Raw genomic sequence first — 15,854 nt, 5'->3', positions numbered from 1 at the left:
TTTGTTTTTTGAGACAGGGTCTCACCGTATAGTGGAGACTGACCTGGAACTCACTATGTAGCCTAGGCTGGTCTCAAACTCACAGCAATCCTCCTGCCTCAGCCTCCCAAGTGCTGGGATTACAGGCATGCACCACCATGTCCAGCGGGTCCTCTAGGTTCTTAAAAGAATGAAATCTCCCAGCTCGTTGATCCTTCATATGTGTCATTTCCTCCCTGAATATAAAATTTATTACAAAGAAGTTGAGGTGTACAAATGACCTATCAAAGTTTTGTACTACATTTTCTTATTTACTAAAATTTTCTCTCATCTGTACCAAACTACAGATCTTTTATAGTTAAGGCCTTATTCTAACTATAAGTATTCTAACTTTTCTTAACTATACTTAAGAAATTCAGAAAGACAGCCTTATTACCCTTAAAAGTAAAGATTTATGGTTTTTTGTTGTTGTTTTTGTTTTTTATGTTCTTTCATTTGTGTTCTTTCTGAGTCAAGGTAAAGATCTTTAGCAGTGCTGAACTAACTTCTTTGTTTCAGTCTATGTTAGACCAGATATTGAAACTCTAGTAAAAAATTTAGAACTGAGCTAACAGATTAAATAGTAATTAGCCTACTTGTGTTAATATTAACTTGTTTTGTTTTGGTACCGGGGATGAAACTCAGGCCCTTGTGCTTGTGAGGCAAGCACCGGAACCACTGAGCTAAATTCCAGGCCCATAACTTGTATTTTATATAGTATTTAGTTTAAAATGAATGACTGTGTTGTGTTAAAACTTAATATTCCTTTAAGAGTAAGGGATAGGCAGGCATGGTATTTCATGCCTGTAATCCCAGCATGCAGGAGGCTGAGGCAGGAGGATTGCTGCCTAAACAGAGCCTGTCTCAAACAAACAGACAAGAGTAAGTGATAATATCTAATATGTAAATGTGTAAATCAATTTGTAATAGTATAAATCTGTTTGACTTCTTTATTTTCCTCTTAATCTAATGTCTTTGAAATTATTAGGTCAGACCATAAGAGGTTGCTTTTTATATAGTCAGGTAAAATATTGGCAGTTTGATGGTTTGGCCTAATAATTTTTGAATAAAAAAAACCCTGCATTTCTGTGATTCATTCTGACATTTTAATTTTCCCATCTAAAATTAATTGAGTTCCTCCTGTAGCACTGGTCTTAACTCATTCTTACCCGTTATTCTTGAACTCATCTGTGCAGGGGGTACAGTTTTGCTATTTGGGGTGAATTAATTGAGAAAAGCTACTTTTCATTTGTCTCTTACTCAGCCTGCATCTTCTTAGGCACCTTTACTCAGCCATCCCTACTTGAATTGGCCTACAAGTACTGGTTACAGAATAAAGTATGGATATTATTACCAACAAAGGGTTAGATTTTAAAATTTGAGGAATAGAAGGGGCTGGGGATTTAGCTCAGTGGTTCTGCTGCCTGCCTCGCAAGCACAAGGTGCTGAGTTCAATCCCTATCCCCCCACCATTTTTTTTTTTAAATAAATATTCTTTTGGTGTGGCATAGAGGGAAAAGGTACTAGACTGGAGTCAGAAGACCATGGTCTGCCTCCAGCTTTATAAAAATAATTGGACAAAGTAAGTTGATATCTCTGGGCCCAATTTTTATATTTGTAAAGTATAAATAGTACATTCTTTTTGCCACATACCTAAAGCAATTAGAGTCAATTAAAACCAAGCCGTAATTAATAATTACAGTAATTTTTCCCTTTTTGGGATATAACTAAAATGTTTAAATATATATTTAGGAGAGAGTTATTTTTAATGTGGACTTTAATGAACTTCATTCACATTCATTTAATGAGAACCTGGTGTCCATCAACATGTAAATGAATAAATAAAATTATGGTATGTCTTTACCACAGAATACTGATCAGCAAATGTGTGTGTGTGTGTGTGTGTGTGTATGTGTTTTAGAGGTTTTAAATACCTGCCCTCCATACTTTGAGGTTGTATACTTGGGGGTCTGTGTGTGTTGTGTGTGTGAGTGTGAGTGTGTGTAAGTGAATATTATTTTATACGTTTTCTTCTGGGATGCTTCCTGTCAGGGAACAGATAATAATGCATAGTGGGAAAGTTATAATCTAAAACTCTTAACAGTTCTTTCTTTGATAATTTTCCTTTATTTCCTTGGTATTAAAATTTTTTTTTCTCACCTGAGGCTAGTAAGTTTATAAGAGGGCTAGCACTATTAGAGTTATGATAACTAAAAGGTAATTCAGGAAAAAATCATGTATACTAATATGCAAGCATATCACTCAGTTTTTTTAGAAAACTAGCTTTAGTGAGATATTTATATAGACTAATAAAATTTACCAGTTTTAAATATGTAATACTAGGAGTTTTACAAATATATGCAGTAAAAAAATCAAACCAACATTACTTGGACCAGGGATTTAGCTCAGTGTTGCTACACCTGCCTGGCAAGCACAAGGTCCTGAGTTTGATTCCTGGTACCCAAAAAACAAAAACAGAACAAAACAACAATAACAAAAATACACGCAGTCTGACAGCCATGCCATAATCACAGTATAGAATATTTCCAACATCTCCAAAGTCCTCCTGTGCCCCTTTGCTGTCAGTCCCCTTCCCACTTGCTAGCAACCACTAATCTATGTATTTTCTGTTCTCACAATTTTCTTCTTTAGTATTTTACATAAATGGGTTCATACAATGCATACTCTTTTTGTGCCAGGTTTATTTCATTTACCATGCTTTTAAGATTCATTAGCATTGTTTCATTTTGATTGTTCCTTTTTCTTATCATATTCCCTATACCTATTGGAACATACAGAACATAATTGTAATAGCATTTTAGGCTGGGCGTGGTACCCTCCTATAATCCCAGCACACTGGGAGGCTGAGACAGGAAGGTTTGTAAGTTTGAGCTGAGCAATTTAGTGACTTAATGATATCCCATCTCACAATTTAAAATAGGACTGAGGATGTAGCTCAGTGTAAAGTTCCAATGAGTAGTACTTACCCTTCACCCAAAGAAAGGAATTTTTAATATCCTTGTCTGCTAATACTCTGTCATTTCTAGTCTGCTTCTATTGGTTGACTTTTTGCCTGGTTTTAAGGTCATATTTTCCCATTTCTTTGAATGCTTCCAGATTTTTAAATTAAGTGTTGGACATTGTAAAATTTACACTGTTGTGTACTGAACTGTGTTGAATGCTAGACTAGGTAATGTTGGACTTTGTTCTTGAAGTCAGTTGAATCTTTTTGAGACTTTTATTTAAGGTTTGTTAGCATTGCCCAAAACCAAATTTTTGTCTAGGGTGATGCCTTTTTGAGGACTGTTTTAGGTATCTTATAAAGGCTGACCATCTTGTTGGGTAAACACAAACTGTCCTCAACTCTGCGTGAGTGGCAGAAAGTGTTCGGTGTACTGTTTTCTGGAAGATCTTTCCCTGGCCTCTAATAGTTTCTTTTCGTGTGGATGACAGCCAGTGCTCTCCCCGAGGCCGAGGGAACTGTGCAGATGCCCAAGGTGTACTCTGCTTGTCCCTCCTCTCCTGTACACTGCCAACAGAGTCCAGCCCCTTCGGCCTCCCCACCTCTGATCGCCTCTCTCAGCCCTCAGCTGGAGTCTTAACTGTCCTCAGCTGACTAGACCAGGCCCCCTTTCCTCTGCAGCATCCTAGATCCTGCTCCAAAGAGCATGGAGCAGCCTGAAGGGCCACCCTTGGTTTCCCCTCTCAGACAGCACTATCCTGCATTGCCTGCAATTGCGTGTCTGAAAATCATTGTGTTACAAATTGTCTAGTTTTCTGTTGTTTACAAAAGCCAGGTAAATGCAGCCTCTGGTACTCTGTCACAGCTAGAAGTAGGAGTCCCCTTTTTCTCAGAGTAAGCATGTATTGATACACTTGGGAAAAATTGGGCTACTTATCTCATTGGTTCTCAACATACTTAAATATAACATACTTTAATGTCTGTTCTTATTCTTTGTAAGACTTACAGCATAGGTGATATTCCTTAGTGTTCATGATAATTAGGTTAATCTAAGGTTGTTTTTCTTGGATCAACTTGAAATTATACAAAGAGTATTAATTTGGGATTATTTGTAGCCAGTTTTTATCTAGGGTGGCATCCCATGAAAGGTGGATATGTTAGTGTTCTAGTTCTGAGGACATTTGTTAGTTTGGTATGTCTGATTGGTTGATTCATTTGTCACTGTATCATCCTTGGACTTAACACAAATGTCTGACTTTCTAATATGTGTAGGAAAATCACTGCAGTCTCTTTTATTCATAAGTATTTGTGGGTGAGAAGATCGTGAAACAGTTCTTAGCCCTTTGCAAGCTGATCTTTTAGATTTATTGGCTAGGCTGTGCATAACAGAACTATTTTTAGGGCATCATTTCATAGATTAATTTACCATAATGTCAGTACATAGTCAGATATTTGTCAGTCAGAGAAACTTGTAGTTTAGTCTGTTAGTGTTTTAGGAAGGATAAACTAAAATAGGGCTAGAACTAAGATTTTAGGGCTGAGTATATATTTTAGTGGTAGAGCTCTTACCTCACATGCCTGAGGCCCTGGCCTCAAAGCCTCAGCACTGCAAAACAAAAAACAAAATGATTCTACTTATTATAGGTAGACTGTTGCTCTGTGTAAATTTTAAAGAAATAGTAATATAAAGTGAAACTCTTCAGGGAAATTATTTATGTGCAGCATGGTTAGTTGGAATGAATATTGAAGTTGGGAGAGCTGGATTCTGGTCTCAGCTTGCCAAGTCGTCACTTTTGTCAGATAGTCTCCTGGCCCACACAACGAAGACGATAATAAATGTCCTGCCCAGTCACGGATGTGTGGAATGCTCAGTGAGGTGGTGTGGCTGTAGTTCTTTGGGAATGCTAATGTGTCGTGGAAACATTAGTCGTTAAACTTTATTTTTACATTGTTATACAAGCACAACAGCTAGAATGGCAGGATGTAAAGTGAGGCCTATTTATTCATATTTATAATCCATAGCTTACTGTGCAAAAATATCTATGTTGGAATGGAAGAAACAAAACATAGACTTGATTAGGTAGATTAGAGACCAATTAACTATCTTTTTTGTTACTTCTTTTGCTTAATATTAATTTGTTTTCTCTCCCCCTGATTTTCCAGGCAAAGAATGTGTGCAGCAGTTAGCTGAAAATACCAGGTATTTCAGGAGACGCCTGAAGGAGATGGGCTTCATAATTTATGGAAATGAAGATTCTCCAGTGGTGCCTTTGATGCTCTACATGCCAGCCAAAATTGGGTATGTTTTCTCACAAGTGGGACTGGCCTCTCATTAGACTGAAGGTATCTGTGATAGGAGACTGGAGCTTATTTAATTTGTTAGGGGAAATTGTCTTATCCTTACTGTGTTAACCTTTACTTAGCAGATAAGCTATAGTTGACAAAGTGGATACCAAATTGCAAGATGTATTAACTTACTTTTCTTTCATTAAACATTTGAATTTAATGCTACTTTCCAGGTGCTTCAATAGATGGTTACCCTACACACAAACATAACTTTCCTGTGGAGCTTATATTCTAGTGGTGCAAGAGTCAGAAAAACACAATAAATAAGTTCTGTGGTACACTGGAAAGTGTTGGGCACTACAGGAGAAAATCGAGCGGGCTACCCGTGGGAACTGAGAATGCTCTGGTGTGGGCAGGTGACAGTTTCTCAGTGAAAGCCTCTGTGACAGCTGAGCGAAGGCCTGAAGGAACCAAGAGCCACTTGGAGAAAGTAGCATCTGTGCAAAGGCCAGGTGCAGAAGCGTGTGTGGTCAGTGGAAGAGCAACCAAGCACTCATGGAAGCTGGAGGACAGGCCTGAGGGAGCATGGGCCAGGAGGTCAGGGCATGGTGCTGGGCGTCTAGCAAGTGTGTGGATTACACCAGCTCCTTCAGTTTGTGTGAAGCATACGTAATGGATGGCCTCACCCTGGGGGAGAGCTTTCAGTGTATTTGAGAAGTCCAGATGTGCAGTGAAACTAGGAAAGGAACAATAGGAAAAGCAAAGGAACAATAATTATATTCGGTAATCGTATTGAATAAATATAATTATACACAAGTAGTTTTTGTGAACTAGGAGAGTGGAGAAAACTATTAGAAGTCTCCAGTGCCTCATCACTGTCCAGTGCCTGCCTGCAAGACAGCAAGACCTTTGCACTGTCTGCTGTAATATCCATCTTCACTTCTTTCCTTCTTGTTGCCCTCTACAGCGCCTTTGGACGGGAGATGCTGAAGCGGAACATGGGTGTAGTTGTAGTTGGATTTCCTGCCACCCCAATTATTGAGTCCAGAGCCAGGTTTTGCTTGTCGGCAGCTCATACCAAAGAAATGCTCGATACAGTAAGTAAACACTTCCACCTTAGTATAAACCTGCCTTATCCTGTCAGGCCTCTGTGTATCAGGTGAAATTAAGCACCCCTTGATCTTCATGTTCTTTGAGCACCTAAACTGTTTACTGATAAGACAGCAGTGGTACAGCGCTACATAAAACTGACATTTACAAAAAAAGGTAAGAATCTATAGCATCTCCTACCAGAGCAGCAGCATCGGAGCTCTGGAGAGGTTTCTAGCTTCATCTCGTGCCATTCTCTCTCTCATTATGGACTCTGTGGCTATAAATTCTCTTCCTATTCCAGCTATTTCTACCCTGAGCTTTCTGATACATTTTTGTTTGGTTTTGAGGACAGAGTTTCACTTACGTATTTCGAACCTCCTGGCCATCCTCCTGCCTCAGCCTCCTGAGTGCCTGCATTGCAAGCACAAGGTCCTGAGTTTGATCCCCATTACCAAAAAAATATATATATATATTAATGATAAACCAGGTATGGTGGTACACCCCTGTAATCCCAGCACTTGGGAAGCTGAGGCAGGAGGATCTCTGTGAGTTCAAGACGAGCCTGGCCTACATAGCAAGATTCTGTCTCAAAAAGGAAAAAGGGACGGGGGGGCTTATTAATACATTTCTGCACTGATTTTTAAAACTTTTTTAAGTTTTTCTTTTTTTTTTTTTTGAGACAGGGTCTCACTGTGTAGTTGAGACTGACCTGGAACTCACTATGTAGCCCAGGCTGGTCTCAAACTCACAGCGATCCTCCTGCCTCAGCCTCCCAAGTGAGTGCTGGGATTACAGACATGCGCCCAGCTAAGTTTTAAATTTTTAAAAATTTGGTAATTTATTGCTACTGCACCTAGCTCATTTGATTTTGGGGGGCAGTACTGGGGATTGAACTCAGGACCTTGCACTTGTGAGGCAGGTGGTGGCACCACTGAGCTAAATCCCTGGCACTCACTGATTTTTTTTAACTCATTGATTTCAGGTTTCCTATTTCTATAATGAAACCCCCCCCCTCGCTTCGTCTCAAAAATAAACTTCTCTGAAATATGGTATGGAATCAGAAGAAATCTTATAATCTACATCCCCTTTGACTACTGTGGGTTTGTTTGGGTTTCTCTTCTATTTCTGATCATCTTTTTTACATTGATAAAAAATGTAGTTTTTCTGAAGTCAGTGTTTATAAATGTCCTTTTCATGTGGTTTTTTTCCTTGAATAAATCTGTATCAGAGGTCAGGGGGATAAATAGTTAATAAATTCCCCCAGCTGAAAATCAGGCTTGTTTCCATGTGGAGTTTTCAGTTAAACCTCTTCACAGAGATACCACTGTTCCATGCATATTGAAGCCCAGCTCTCATTTGCTTGTTATGTTTTTCACATTTAGGAATGACGGATTCTTTTTTATTATGCTGATATGTATAAGTAATACTACTAATACTTTTCTTCTCTCTCTTTCTCCCTGAACATTGATTTTTTTTTAATTAAAGAACGGGTGAAATTGTCTTTATATTCATATAATCAACTCTGAAGTATAAGGTATACATTCTTATACAGAATTATAGCTCTAAGATTAACAGGTTTTTGTGATGTCACAGAGACTTGGGAGTCACATGTGAGCAATTTGTTCACTTTCCTCTGAGCACGTCCCACTTTGATAGTTTTACCTTTATGCTGCATACCTGGCTATTCATGACCCATTATTCACAGACAGCTGACAGCCTTGTTCAAAAGCAGCTCTGTCCACGACTGTACATAATCTGATATGGAGTAAATGCACGCAGCACAAACCCACCTGTGGGTAACCTTTTCAGGATTATATTCAAGCCAGAACAGTCTCAGGCAAGTCTGCATCCCCCTGGCTCTGACTCTGCTTTGTGTTGTCTGTCGTAGGCTTTAAAGGAGATAGATGAAGTTGGGGACCTGTTGCAGCTGAAGTATTCCCGTCATCGATTGGTGCCTCTATTGGACAGACCGTTTGACGAGACTACGTATGAAGAAACGGAAGACTGAGCCTTTAGGTGCTCCCTTAGAGGAACTCTCCCTCACCCAAGACAGTGTATGGCCTTTCTGAGCCAGTTCCAGGAACCACACTTCTGTGGCCACCTCATGTCAAAGGCATTTCTTCAACTACTGAAGGTGGCCACCTGTACTCTCAATGACATTTTGTAAATAATCAACTGCTTCACATGCGTCCTTCCCTAAATCTTACCTTTTAAAAAAGAAGTGACTTGCTTTGTCCATTAAAAAGCATTTTATTTTATACCTATTCTACTTGTGAAATCCCACTGACACTACCTTATCTGGCTAACCACATAGGTATTTCCCTCTCCAGCCACCTCGAGGGCTTGGACCTGTGGCTCTCCAACCCTCCTCCCCAGGAAGCAAGTGCCTTCCACTTACTTCCATCCAGGTGTCAGAGGTGCCCATCTTGGAGCCCTTATTCAGCCAGTCATGTAGTCAACTGGAGTATTCTCCCTTCAGTCTTCAGTTCAGCCTTTGAAGAAAAAATAGTAAGCAGCAACAGTGCCAAGCAAATCATGTGTAACTCCTCCTGGCCAGTGTCTCTCAGGCTTCGGTCTTAATCCATTTTTTCTTTTAGTCACCGGATGATTTCTTCCTTCACTATCAAATATGTCTTCCTATGGTCACAGTCTGAGGGTATGCCCAAATTTTAGGTTCTTCCCAACCTGTAATTGTAATACCTCCAACCTCCTACTTGAAATATTCAGCGTTTTAGAAGTACCAACATCCCACCAAGGTCAGACATCAATGGTAAAAACTCATCTTTGTATAAAGCTGCTTGATAACGATGGGCATTCCTTGTGAGGTGAGGAGCAGGGGCACTGGGGCAAGAATTGATTATTTGCAGAATGTCTGTGATGGTGTTTCTGTCTCTACTTTTCAAAAATTATGATAGCTTCTAGTGATATTTGAGTCTAGATTAGGATTCGAACTGCTGAAGGAAAACGTTGGTCAGTCTTCTGTGCAGAAATGATTTATCATGTTCCTATTTCAGGATTTGAGTTAACTTAGTCCTTTTAGAAGCTGATGCACTGACTTCTTTCTGAATGGTAAATTCTTCTATTCCTGATTTCTTAACACAATCTTGACCTCGAGCTAAAGTCTCCCTGTGCTTCCATTATGTGGGGTCCCCCCCCCCCGAGAAATTCTGATCACATTTCTCCTTCCTAAACTATAGAATATCCTCTATTTGAATTCTTTGTTCATGCTATAACCAGGTAAAGGAGACTTTTTCAGAGAGCTTTATACTACTTGACCAAAGAACATACTGAAAATCACCACTTTGAAATTATTTTGTTTCTTTTGACCAAAGCTTAAGTGAAACAAACTTTTGGCTTTATTGTACCAAGATCATCTTGTCTTTTAGTAGCCATCAAGTATTATAGGGGAGGGTTGGGAACAGCGTGTAAGAATGATGTATAAAAGTAGGTTTTCATATTTCTGTTTTTGAAATTGCACCTTTTATTGGTGAAGACCCCTAATCCACACCCTCCTAGGCCTCTGGTCATCAGCTGTGGAATGTTTGTAAAAAATACATGTTGTGCAGGATGTAAGCAATATTGTTTGTCAAATTTTATTTCTGTGTCCTGCATATAAAAGTTATCCTTGGTCACTCTCAGCATCTGAGAGCTTTTAAGTCCTTGACATATTCCAGGTTTTATATCACTTTTTTTAAAGGACATAAAAGAGTGAGAAAAAGAACCAAGGAGGGATACAGGGATTATATTTAGCATGTACATGTTAAAGTTAATAGGTTGAAGTCTCAAAGTAGCTAGTCCTGTAAAATAAAATACATTGCTAACTTTGCCATGTGTCTTAGCCCCCACTGTAGAATCCCACTAGAGTACCAGGTAGCTTTGGCACTGCAGTTGCTATTTAATGGTATAGATATAGGCTTAACAAAAGTCAAAGATTTTGAGCAATGAACTTACCTGCTAGTCTTTTTAACTTGCATGAAGTCACTTCAAATTAAAATGTCAGTGTGGACATTTAAACATATCAATAATTGGTGCAAAGCTATTTGAGAATCGTTACAAAGTTTATTTTGAAGGGACAAATTCCTATGACCATGCAGGACCTCTGAACTCTCTAGAAGAGAAATGTCATACAGATATTATATATGGCCAGTTGTCTCTTAAACTGTAGTGTAAATCTGAGTCCAGTCATATCATTGGCATCATTAGCTAAGTTCTTAGGGAAATGCAAGGATGTATGAATAAATCATTGAGAATGAGTGGATACCTGAGGCATAAAAATACTGTTTAGTACAGTTTATTTTCCAAAATAAAAATGGCTTTATTCTTTTCATGTAATAAAATGATACACATTATAAAATGTGTTTAGTACAGTTTAATGTGACCTGATCCAGGAGTCTGATGGGATTAAAGCATGTATCCGTTAATCATTACTGCCACACTTGATAATCTGAGTGAATCGGTAGAGGTGTGACTTATTCTCACCACATTTCTCATTCTTTTTACTCAACATTGCTTTTGTTCGTTTGCAGTTTGTGAGACCGCTTTCAGCAGAGCACATCAATAAACACAGAGCTAGGAAACATCAAAATCCCATATGAAGAGTGGATCAGCTGCTTCTTGGCATTTCTCCTCCAATCTTTATTTTAAAAGCTTTATCCTAGCAGTACGGGAATTTGGGAGTACTTTTTAAAACTTTTTTCTTTGCTTCAGGTTTTTTTTAATCCCCTTCATAAAAAGATTCCAGTCTGTAGAACCCTGTGCAGTGCTTGTTTGAGGAGTCCTGCAGCCTTAGTCCTTTAGTTACTGCCTTAGATTCTCATGAGAGGGTGAAGATTTTAAATGGTCAGAACTGGTTTCTTCGTACGCAGTCACAGGTGAACAAGAACATCCTTCATCCATACTAAGGGCTCTGGTTTTGCCCCATGGCCCTTTGAGATGCTAAGGAACTTTTCCCAGTCTCTGGAATTATCTCTGTAATTCCGCCCTCCTCCTCCCTTTTTCTTTATCTTCCAGTTACTAATTTTTAGAATTTCATCTCCAGAGAAAACTGATGTATAATGGTCCTGTCCTTCAAGGATCAGTAGTTGAGAGTCCTGGTTCTCTGTCCATTCAGCCTTACATTTCAGGAGGAGATAGGGAGCTATTTCATCCCTCCTAATTAAAAGAGCCTATATCTAAGTTTCTCATGACTGATATGGTCTAGCTCGATTTTCTAGTGTATAATACACTTTGCTTCCTATTAGTGAAAGCCAGGAGGAAGAATGGCTCACTTGGAAAGATTTCCTGACTTCTCAGGGAAGGTGGAAAAAATGTTGGACTCTGCCACTTCCTGCGTGTTCTTCTCTTCCAAATCAGTGAAGATGTCTGGTCCCCAGTGATACTGAATTGGCATATTAGGGTAGAATTAATTGCTGGTCACACCTAGGCAATGAAGAAAGAGAAATTGGCTAATTCTTTTTGTGTGTGTGGATTTGTAACATTGTGGCAAAAGTACCTAGAAAAGACTAAATGCAACTGTTTCCTTGTGTAAAGAATTACTGTGACCTAATTCCCAGGATGCCTCTCCTGGTGTTTTCTAGGTAAACTACAAAGGGTTTAATCTGTATATATTTCCACTGCTGGTTAGAAAAAGAGGGAGAACAGTGATTGTCCTTTTCTAGCTATCTATACTGAGCCAGGGATTTAGCTCAGTGGTTTCACTGTCTGCCTTGCAAACGCAGGGGTCGGAGTTGGATCCCTGGTACCAAAAACAAAACATTACTCTATACTCATGAAGATCAGAATTGTTGAGCATTTTACACAGGTAAAATCAGCCCAAAGGGACTGACTGGAGATGAGAAGTAGGAAAATCAAAGATTCTATCTGCTTAGCCAAGAATCTATAAAATTTTTTTCAAGCCCCAGAATCTATAGATGTATGGTTTTCTGCTTAACATGGAAGCCCAGTGCCCAGCAGGCATCTTCATCCATTAAGACGGTTAAATCAAAATACCTTTTATGTGGAAAAAAGCATGACCCTTCCTCTCCTCTGCTTTATCCACATGAAATTTGGGCTCCAAGCCAGGTCTGGCCAGATATCACACAAAAGCAATGCTAGGACTAGACGGTGACCCCTTGGCTTTACTTGTGTACAAAGTGCTATTGTTCCTTTTGCGATTTCCAGTGATTTGTTTGCCAAGCCACTGTTTGCTATAGATTTAGTCTTCTGGGAAAGAGACAAACGGGGCTGTCAGATCCCCTCACAGAAATGATTAGTCTTCTCTGGTGCGCCTGGAGATTGCACATCCATGGTCCACCCTTGCAGGTTGCTTGCCGGGAGCCACGGACCAGGTTTTGTTTGTAGTATGCATGACAAATGGCCTTAAGATGTTTTTCTTTCTGGTATGATGAGTTGTAATAAACTGACCCTATGGAATACAGTGGTTCTCATGCTGCAGTTCCTGTGTTCTTAATGAAGCAAAACCCAAAGCTCTGTTCTGGGAGGTTGAATGAAAGGTTGCTGTGCTTTATGTCTTTCATTTCCATCTGTGTGAAGAAGTGAATCTTTCCATGCACAAGGAGATTTGAGCTCACTCTGAGTTTGCTTTTTCCAACACAGTTCCCAGGTTTCTTGTGCAAAGCTCAGTTACTTGTCCTAGGCCCAGGTGGCAAACCTTTTCGAGCCTTCAGTGATAGTAAGCAGCCTGCTGTGGAACATGTGCCATAGGTTCACCACCACTGGTCTAGGCCTTCCGAGAGTGGGGGACACACCGCTGACTAGGGTGGAATGGAACCCATCTTCACCCTTAACAGTTTGTTACCTCGGGATTGTTTACCCAGTACCTGGAATTACAAAAGACTTCCTTGCCGAGGCTGCACAGAACACTGGAAATCCAGCCTGCATACCCAGTCTTGATGATCCCTCTCTGAATAAAGGCAGCTAACAGTAAGAGAAGGGGGAAAGAGAAGAGAGCAGTGCTTGTGGAAGAGCTGAGGTCTTACTTTGCTGGTCTCTATGTTCCCGCTGACCAAATTAACCTGTAAGTGACTTTGCAAGGTGCACTGTGATGTTAACGCCTCCCATTGCTGTAATGTTAGTATAATCTGGGGAAGTGAGTGAAGAGGAAATGTAAATAAAATTTTTTTTAAATTTTGGTAATGTGTTAAAATGTCACTCTGTATTACCCTGCCTTCTTGACATGATAATTTTTTACTTTTATTTTTTATCAGATGACTGAAGTGGATTGGGGATTGGTGTATCACTTTGAGAACACATGTTAAAGAACATAAGATGATGTAAGAATCATCTCATGCAGGTGTATTGATTTGCTCTAATAAAGTATTCACAAAGATGCATCTGCCTTTAGTTATTCAACCATACTAAGAGTTTCCTCTCTGCCAGCAGGAGTACCAGTCGCCACCAGTAAAGCTATGGAAAAATAGATACTGCTCCGGCTCCGACTTCCTAGTAAACATGCATATGAACTTAGAATTCTGTCATTTTACAAACTGCTAAGGGTTATGGAGGAGAAATAGAGTATGATCCAAAGCAGGGTATAGGGGGACATGCCTGTAATCCCAGCACTTTGGGAGGCTGAGGCAGGAGGATCACAAGTTTAAACTCTTCCTGAGCAATTTAGACTTGTCTCAGAACAAGGCCTAGGGATGTAGCTCAGTGCCAAAGTCAAAAGTTCAATGCCCATTACTTTAAAAAAATTTTTTTTTTTTTTTTTTTTTTTTTTTTTTTTTTTTTTTTGGTACCAGGGATGATTGAACTTGGGTCCTTTGCACTTGCAAGGCAGGCCACTGAACTGAGCTAAATTCCCGGCCCGTCATTACTCTTACTGATATAAAAATAGACTGGGGATTTGGCTCAGTGGCACTGTGCGTGCCTCACAAGCACAAGGTCCTGAGTTCCATCCCCGGTACCCCGCCAAAAAGGATATAAAAATAAACACTTGCTGGGTGTGGTGGTACACGCCTGTAATCCCAGCACTCAGGAGGCCAAAGCAGGAGGATCACCACTATGAGTTTAAGGCCAGCAGTTCAAGGCCAGCCTGAATTAACAGTGTGACCCTGACTCAAAAATAAAAAACTTCAAAAATATATAAAAATAAACACTTGCTAAAGGTTCTATTTAATACATTAATGAAACTGGTGAGTTAGAATAAATTCAAAGGAGATCCTAGAGAAAAATTTATAGATGAGCAATGTTGAATGCACATACAGGCAAGACTGGTTTCCACACAGGAAAGTCACAGCACGGGGCTGGGAGTGGCACCATGCCTGCCTTGCAAGCACAAGGTCCTGAGTTCCATCCCTGGTACCAGAAAAAAAAAAACTTAAAAAATCTAGTTTCATGGGGTTGGGGGTGCAGTGAGAACAAGAATGGATGTAGTAGGACCTACCACTTATTCTAATCAAAAGGGAAAAAGAGAAAACTTGGAAAGGCCTAAGGCAGGCTGGAACTTGGTCTCATAAATATAAGACAGTGTAGCTGTCTAAAGCTGAACTCAGCATGAGTTCTCATTTCCTCTTCAGGCTTGTAGTGGCTAACACTCACCCTCCCCACTCCATTAGAGATAACAAAAGCATAGAAACTGAATAATTTGTCCAATAATGTCACCCACTTAATCGGTGGCAGAAGAATCAGGATTCAGATCCTACTGGCCAACCTCAGACCGGAATTAACACCCTTGCCATGCACCATTCAAAGCTCTGCTGGTTTGTCCTAGGTTGTGCACGGGTTTTTATTTTTTGATTTTTTGCAGCAGGGTTTTGCTCTGTAGTTCAGACTGGCCTCTTACAGTAATCCTTCTGCCTCAGCTTCTGAATGCTGAGAAAGGTGTGTGCCACTGTGCCCAACGCCGGCCCTTCTGTTGTGCTTTTGAGGACAGGAGTAGCTGCAGAAAACGGAAGGTCCCCTCAGACCTTCACTCTGGCTCCCCCAGGTCCCAGCAGTTCACCCCTACGGCTAGGCTCCTAGCCACCCTCTCCACACCCAGAGAGCACGAAACCTGAGTCCCCCTCCAGCTCCTTTATCTGGCCGCTTGGTGGACATCTCCCTGACTGCCCCATCCTGGCCGCTGGGGTTGCCACTGCCTCATTCTTGCTCTTGGCCACAGCTCAGGCTTTACTCAACGGGAAAGCAGGCCATTGTCATGCTGCCCGTGCGGCCTGCCAGGAGGCCTTCAGGGAGTCCCACAGGGCTCTAACTCGGTGATACCAGGCTGCAGGGCAGGGTCAACTGACCACTCGCCTCACGGCTGTCTCTCCACTATCCTGGGGCTTTACCGAGTCTCAACTTGTTCCTGGTTTCTAAAGTGCAGGCTGAAGGGACAGCGGGTGTGGGTCCCCGCCTCCAGCAGCAGCGCTGGACGATCCCTAAGGGAGTCTTCCCCAGTTGGCGCCGTCGGGAAACCGGGGTGACCCGGGACGCTCCCCGCCCAGCAGGGGTCGCCGAGCGCACGAGGCTGGACTGCGGCGGGCGGCAACTTCCCGGGGACAGGAATTCGCTTGGG

The 15,854-nt window shown here is 40.8% G+C and overlaps 2 protein-coding genes across 2 annotated transcripts in view; both read left to right on the top strand.

Annotated features, from left to right (window-relative positions):
* The window catches only part of Sptlc2 (serine palmitoyltransferase long chain base subunit 2), a 72,422-nt gene extending 59,125 nt beyond the window's left edge, over positions 1 to 13,297 (top strand). Inside the window, exons 9-11 of the mRNA XM_033766701.1 lie at positions 5,144 to 5,279; positions 6,234 to 6,363; positions 8,247 to 13,297. Of these exons, the coding sequence (XP_033622592.1) occupies positions 5,144 to 5,279; positions 6,234 to 6,363; positions 8,247 to 8,366 (386 nt within the window). The 3' untranslated portion in view covers positions 8,367 to 13,297. The remainder of the gene's footprint in view (positions 1 to 5,143; positions 5,280 to 6,233; positions 6,364 to 8,246) is intronic.
* The window catches only part of Ism2 (isthmin 2), a 23,157-nt gene continuing 16,468 nt past the window's right edge, over positions 9,166 to 15,854 (top strand). The window contains 3 exon segments of the mRNA XM_033766729.1: positions 9,166 to 9,183; positions 12,953 to 13,028; positions 15,658 to 15,823. Coding sequence (XP_033622620.1) covers positions 9,166 to 9,183; positions 12,953 to 13,028; positions 15,658 to 15,823 — 260 coding nt within the window.

This window comes from Fukomys damarensis, unplaced genomic scaffold (assembly GCF_012274545.1).
Source record: "Fukomys damarensis isolate Sample0158 unplaced genomic scaffold, DMR_v1.0_HiC HiC_scaffold_21, whole genome shotgun sequence".
NCBI lineage: Eukaryota > Metazoa > Chordata > Mammalia > Rodentia > Bathyergidae > Fukomys > Fukomys damarensis.
This window is presented reverse-complemented; position numbering and strand designations above follow the sequence as displayed.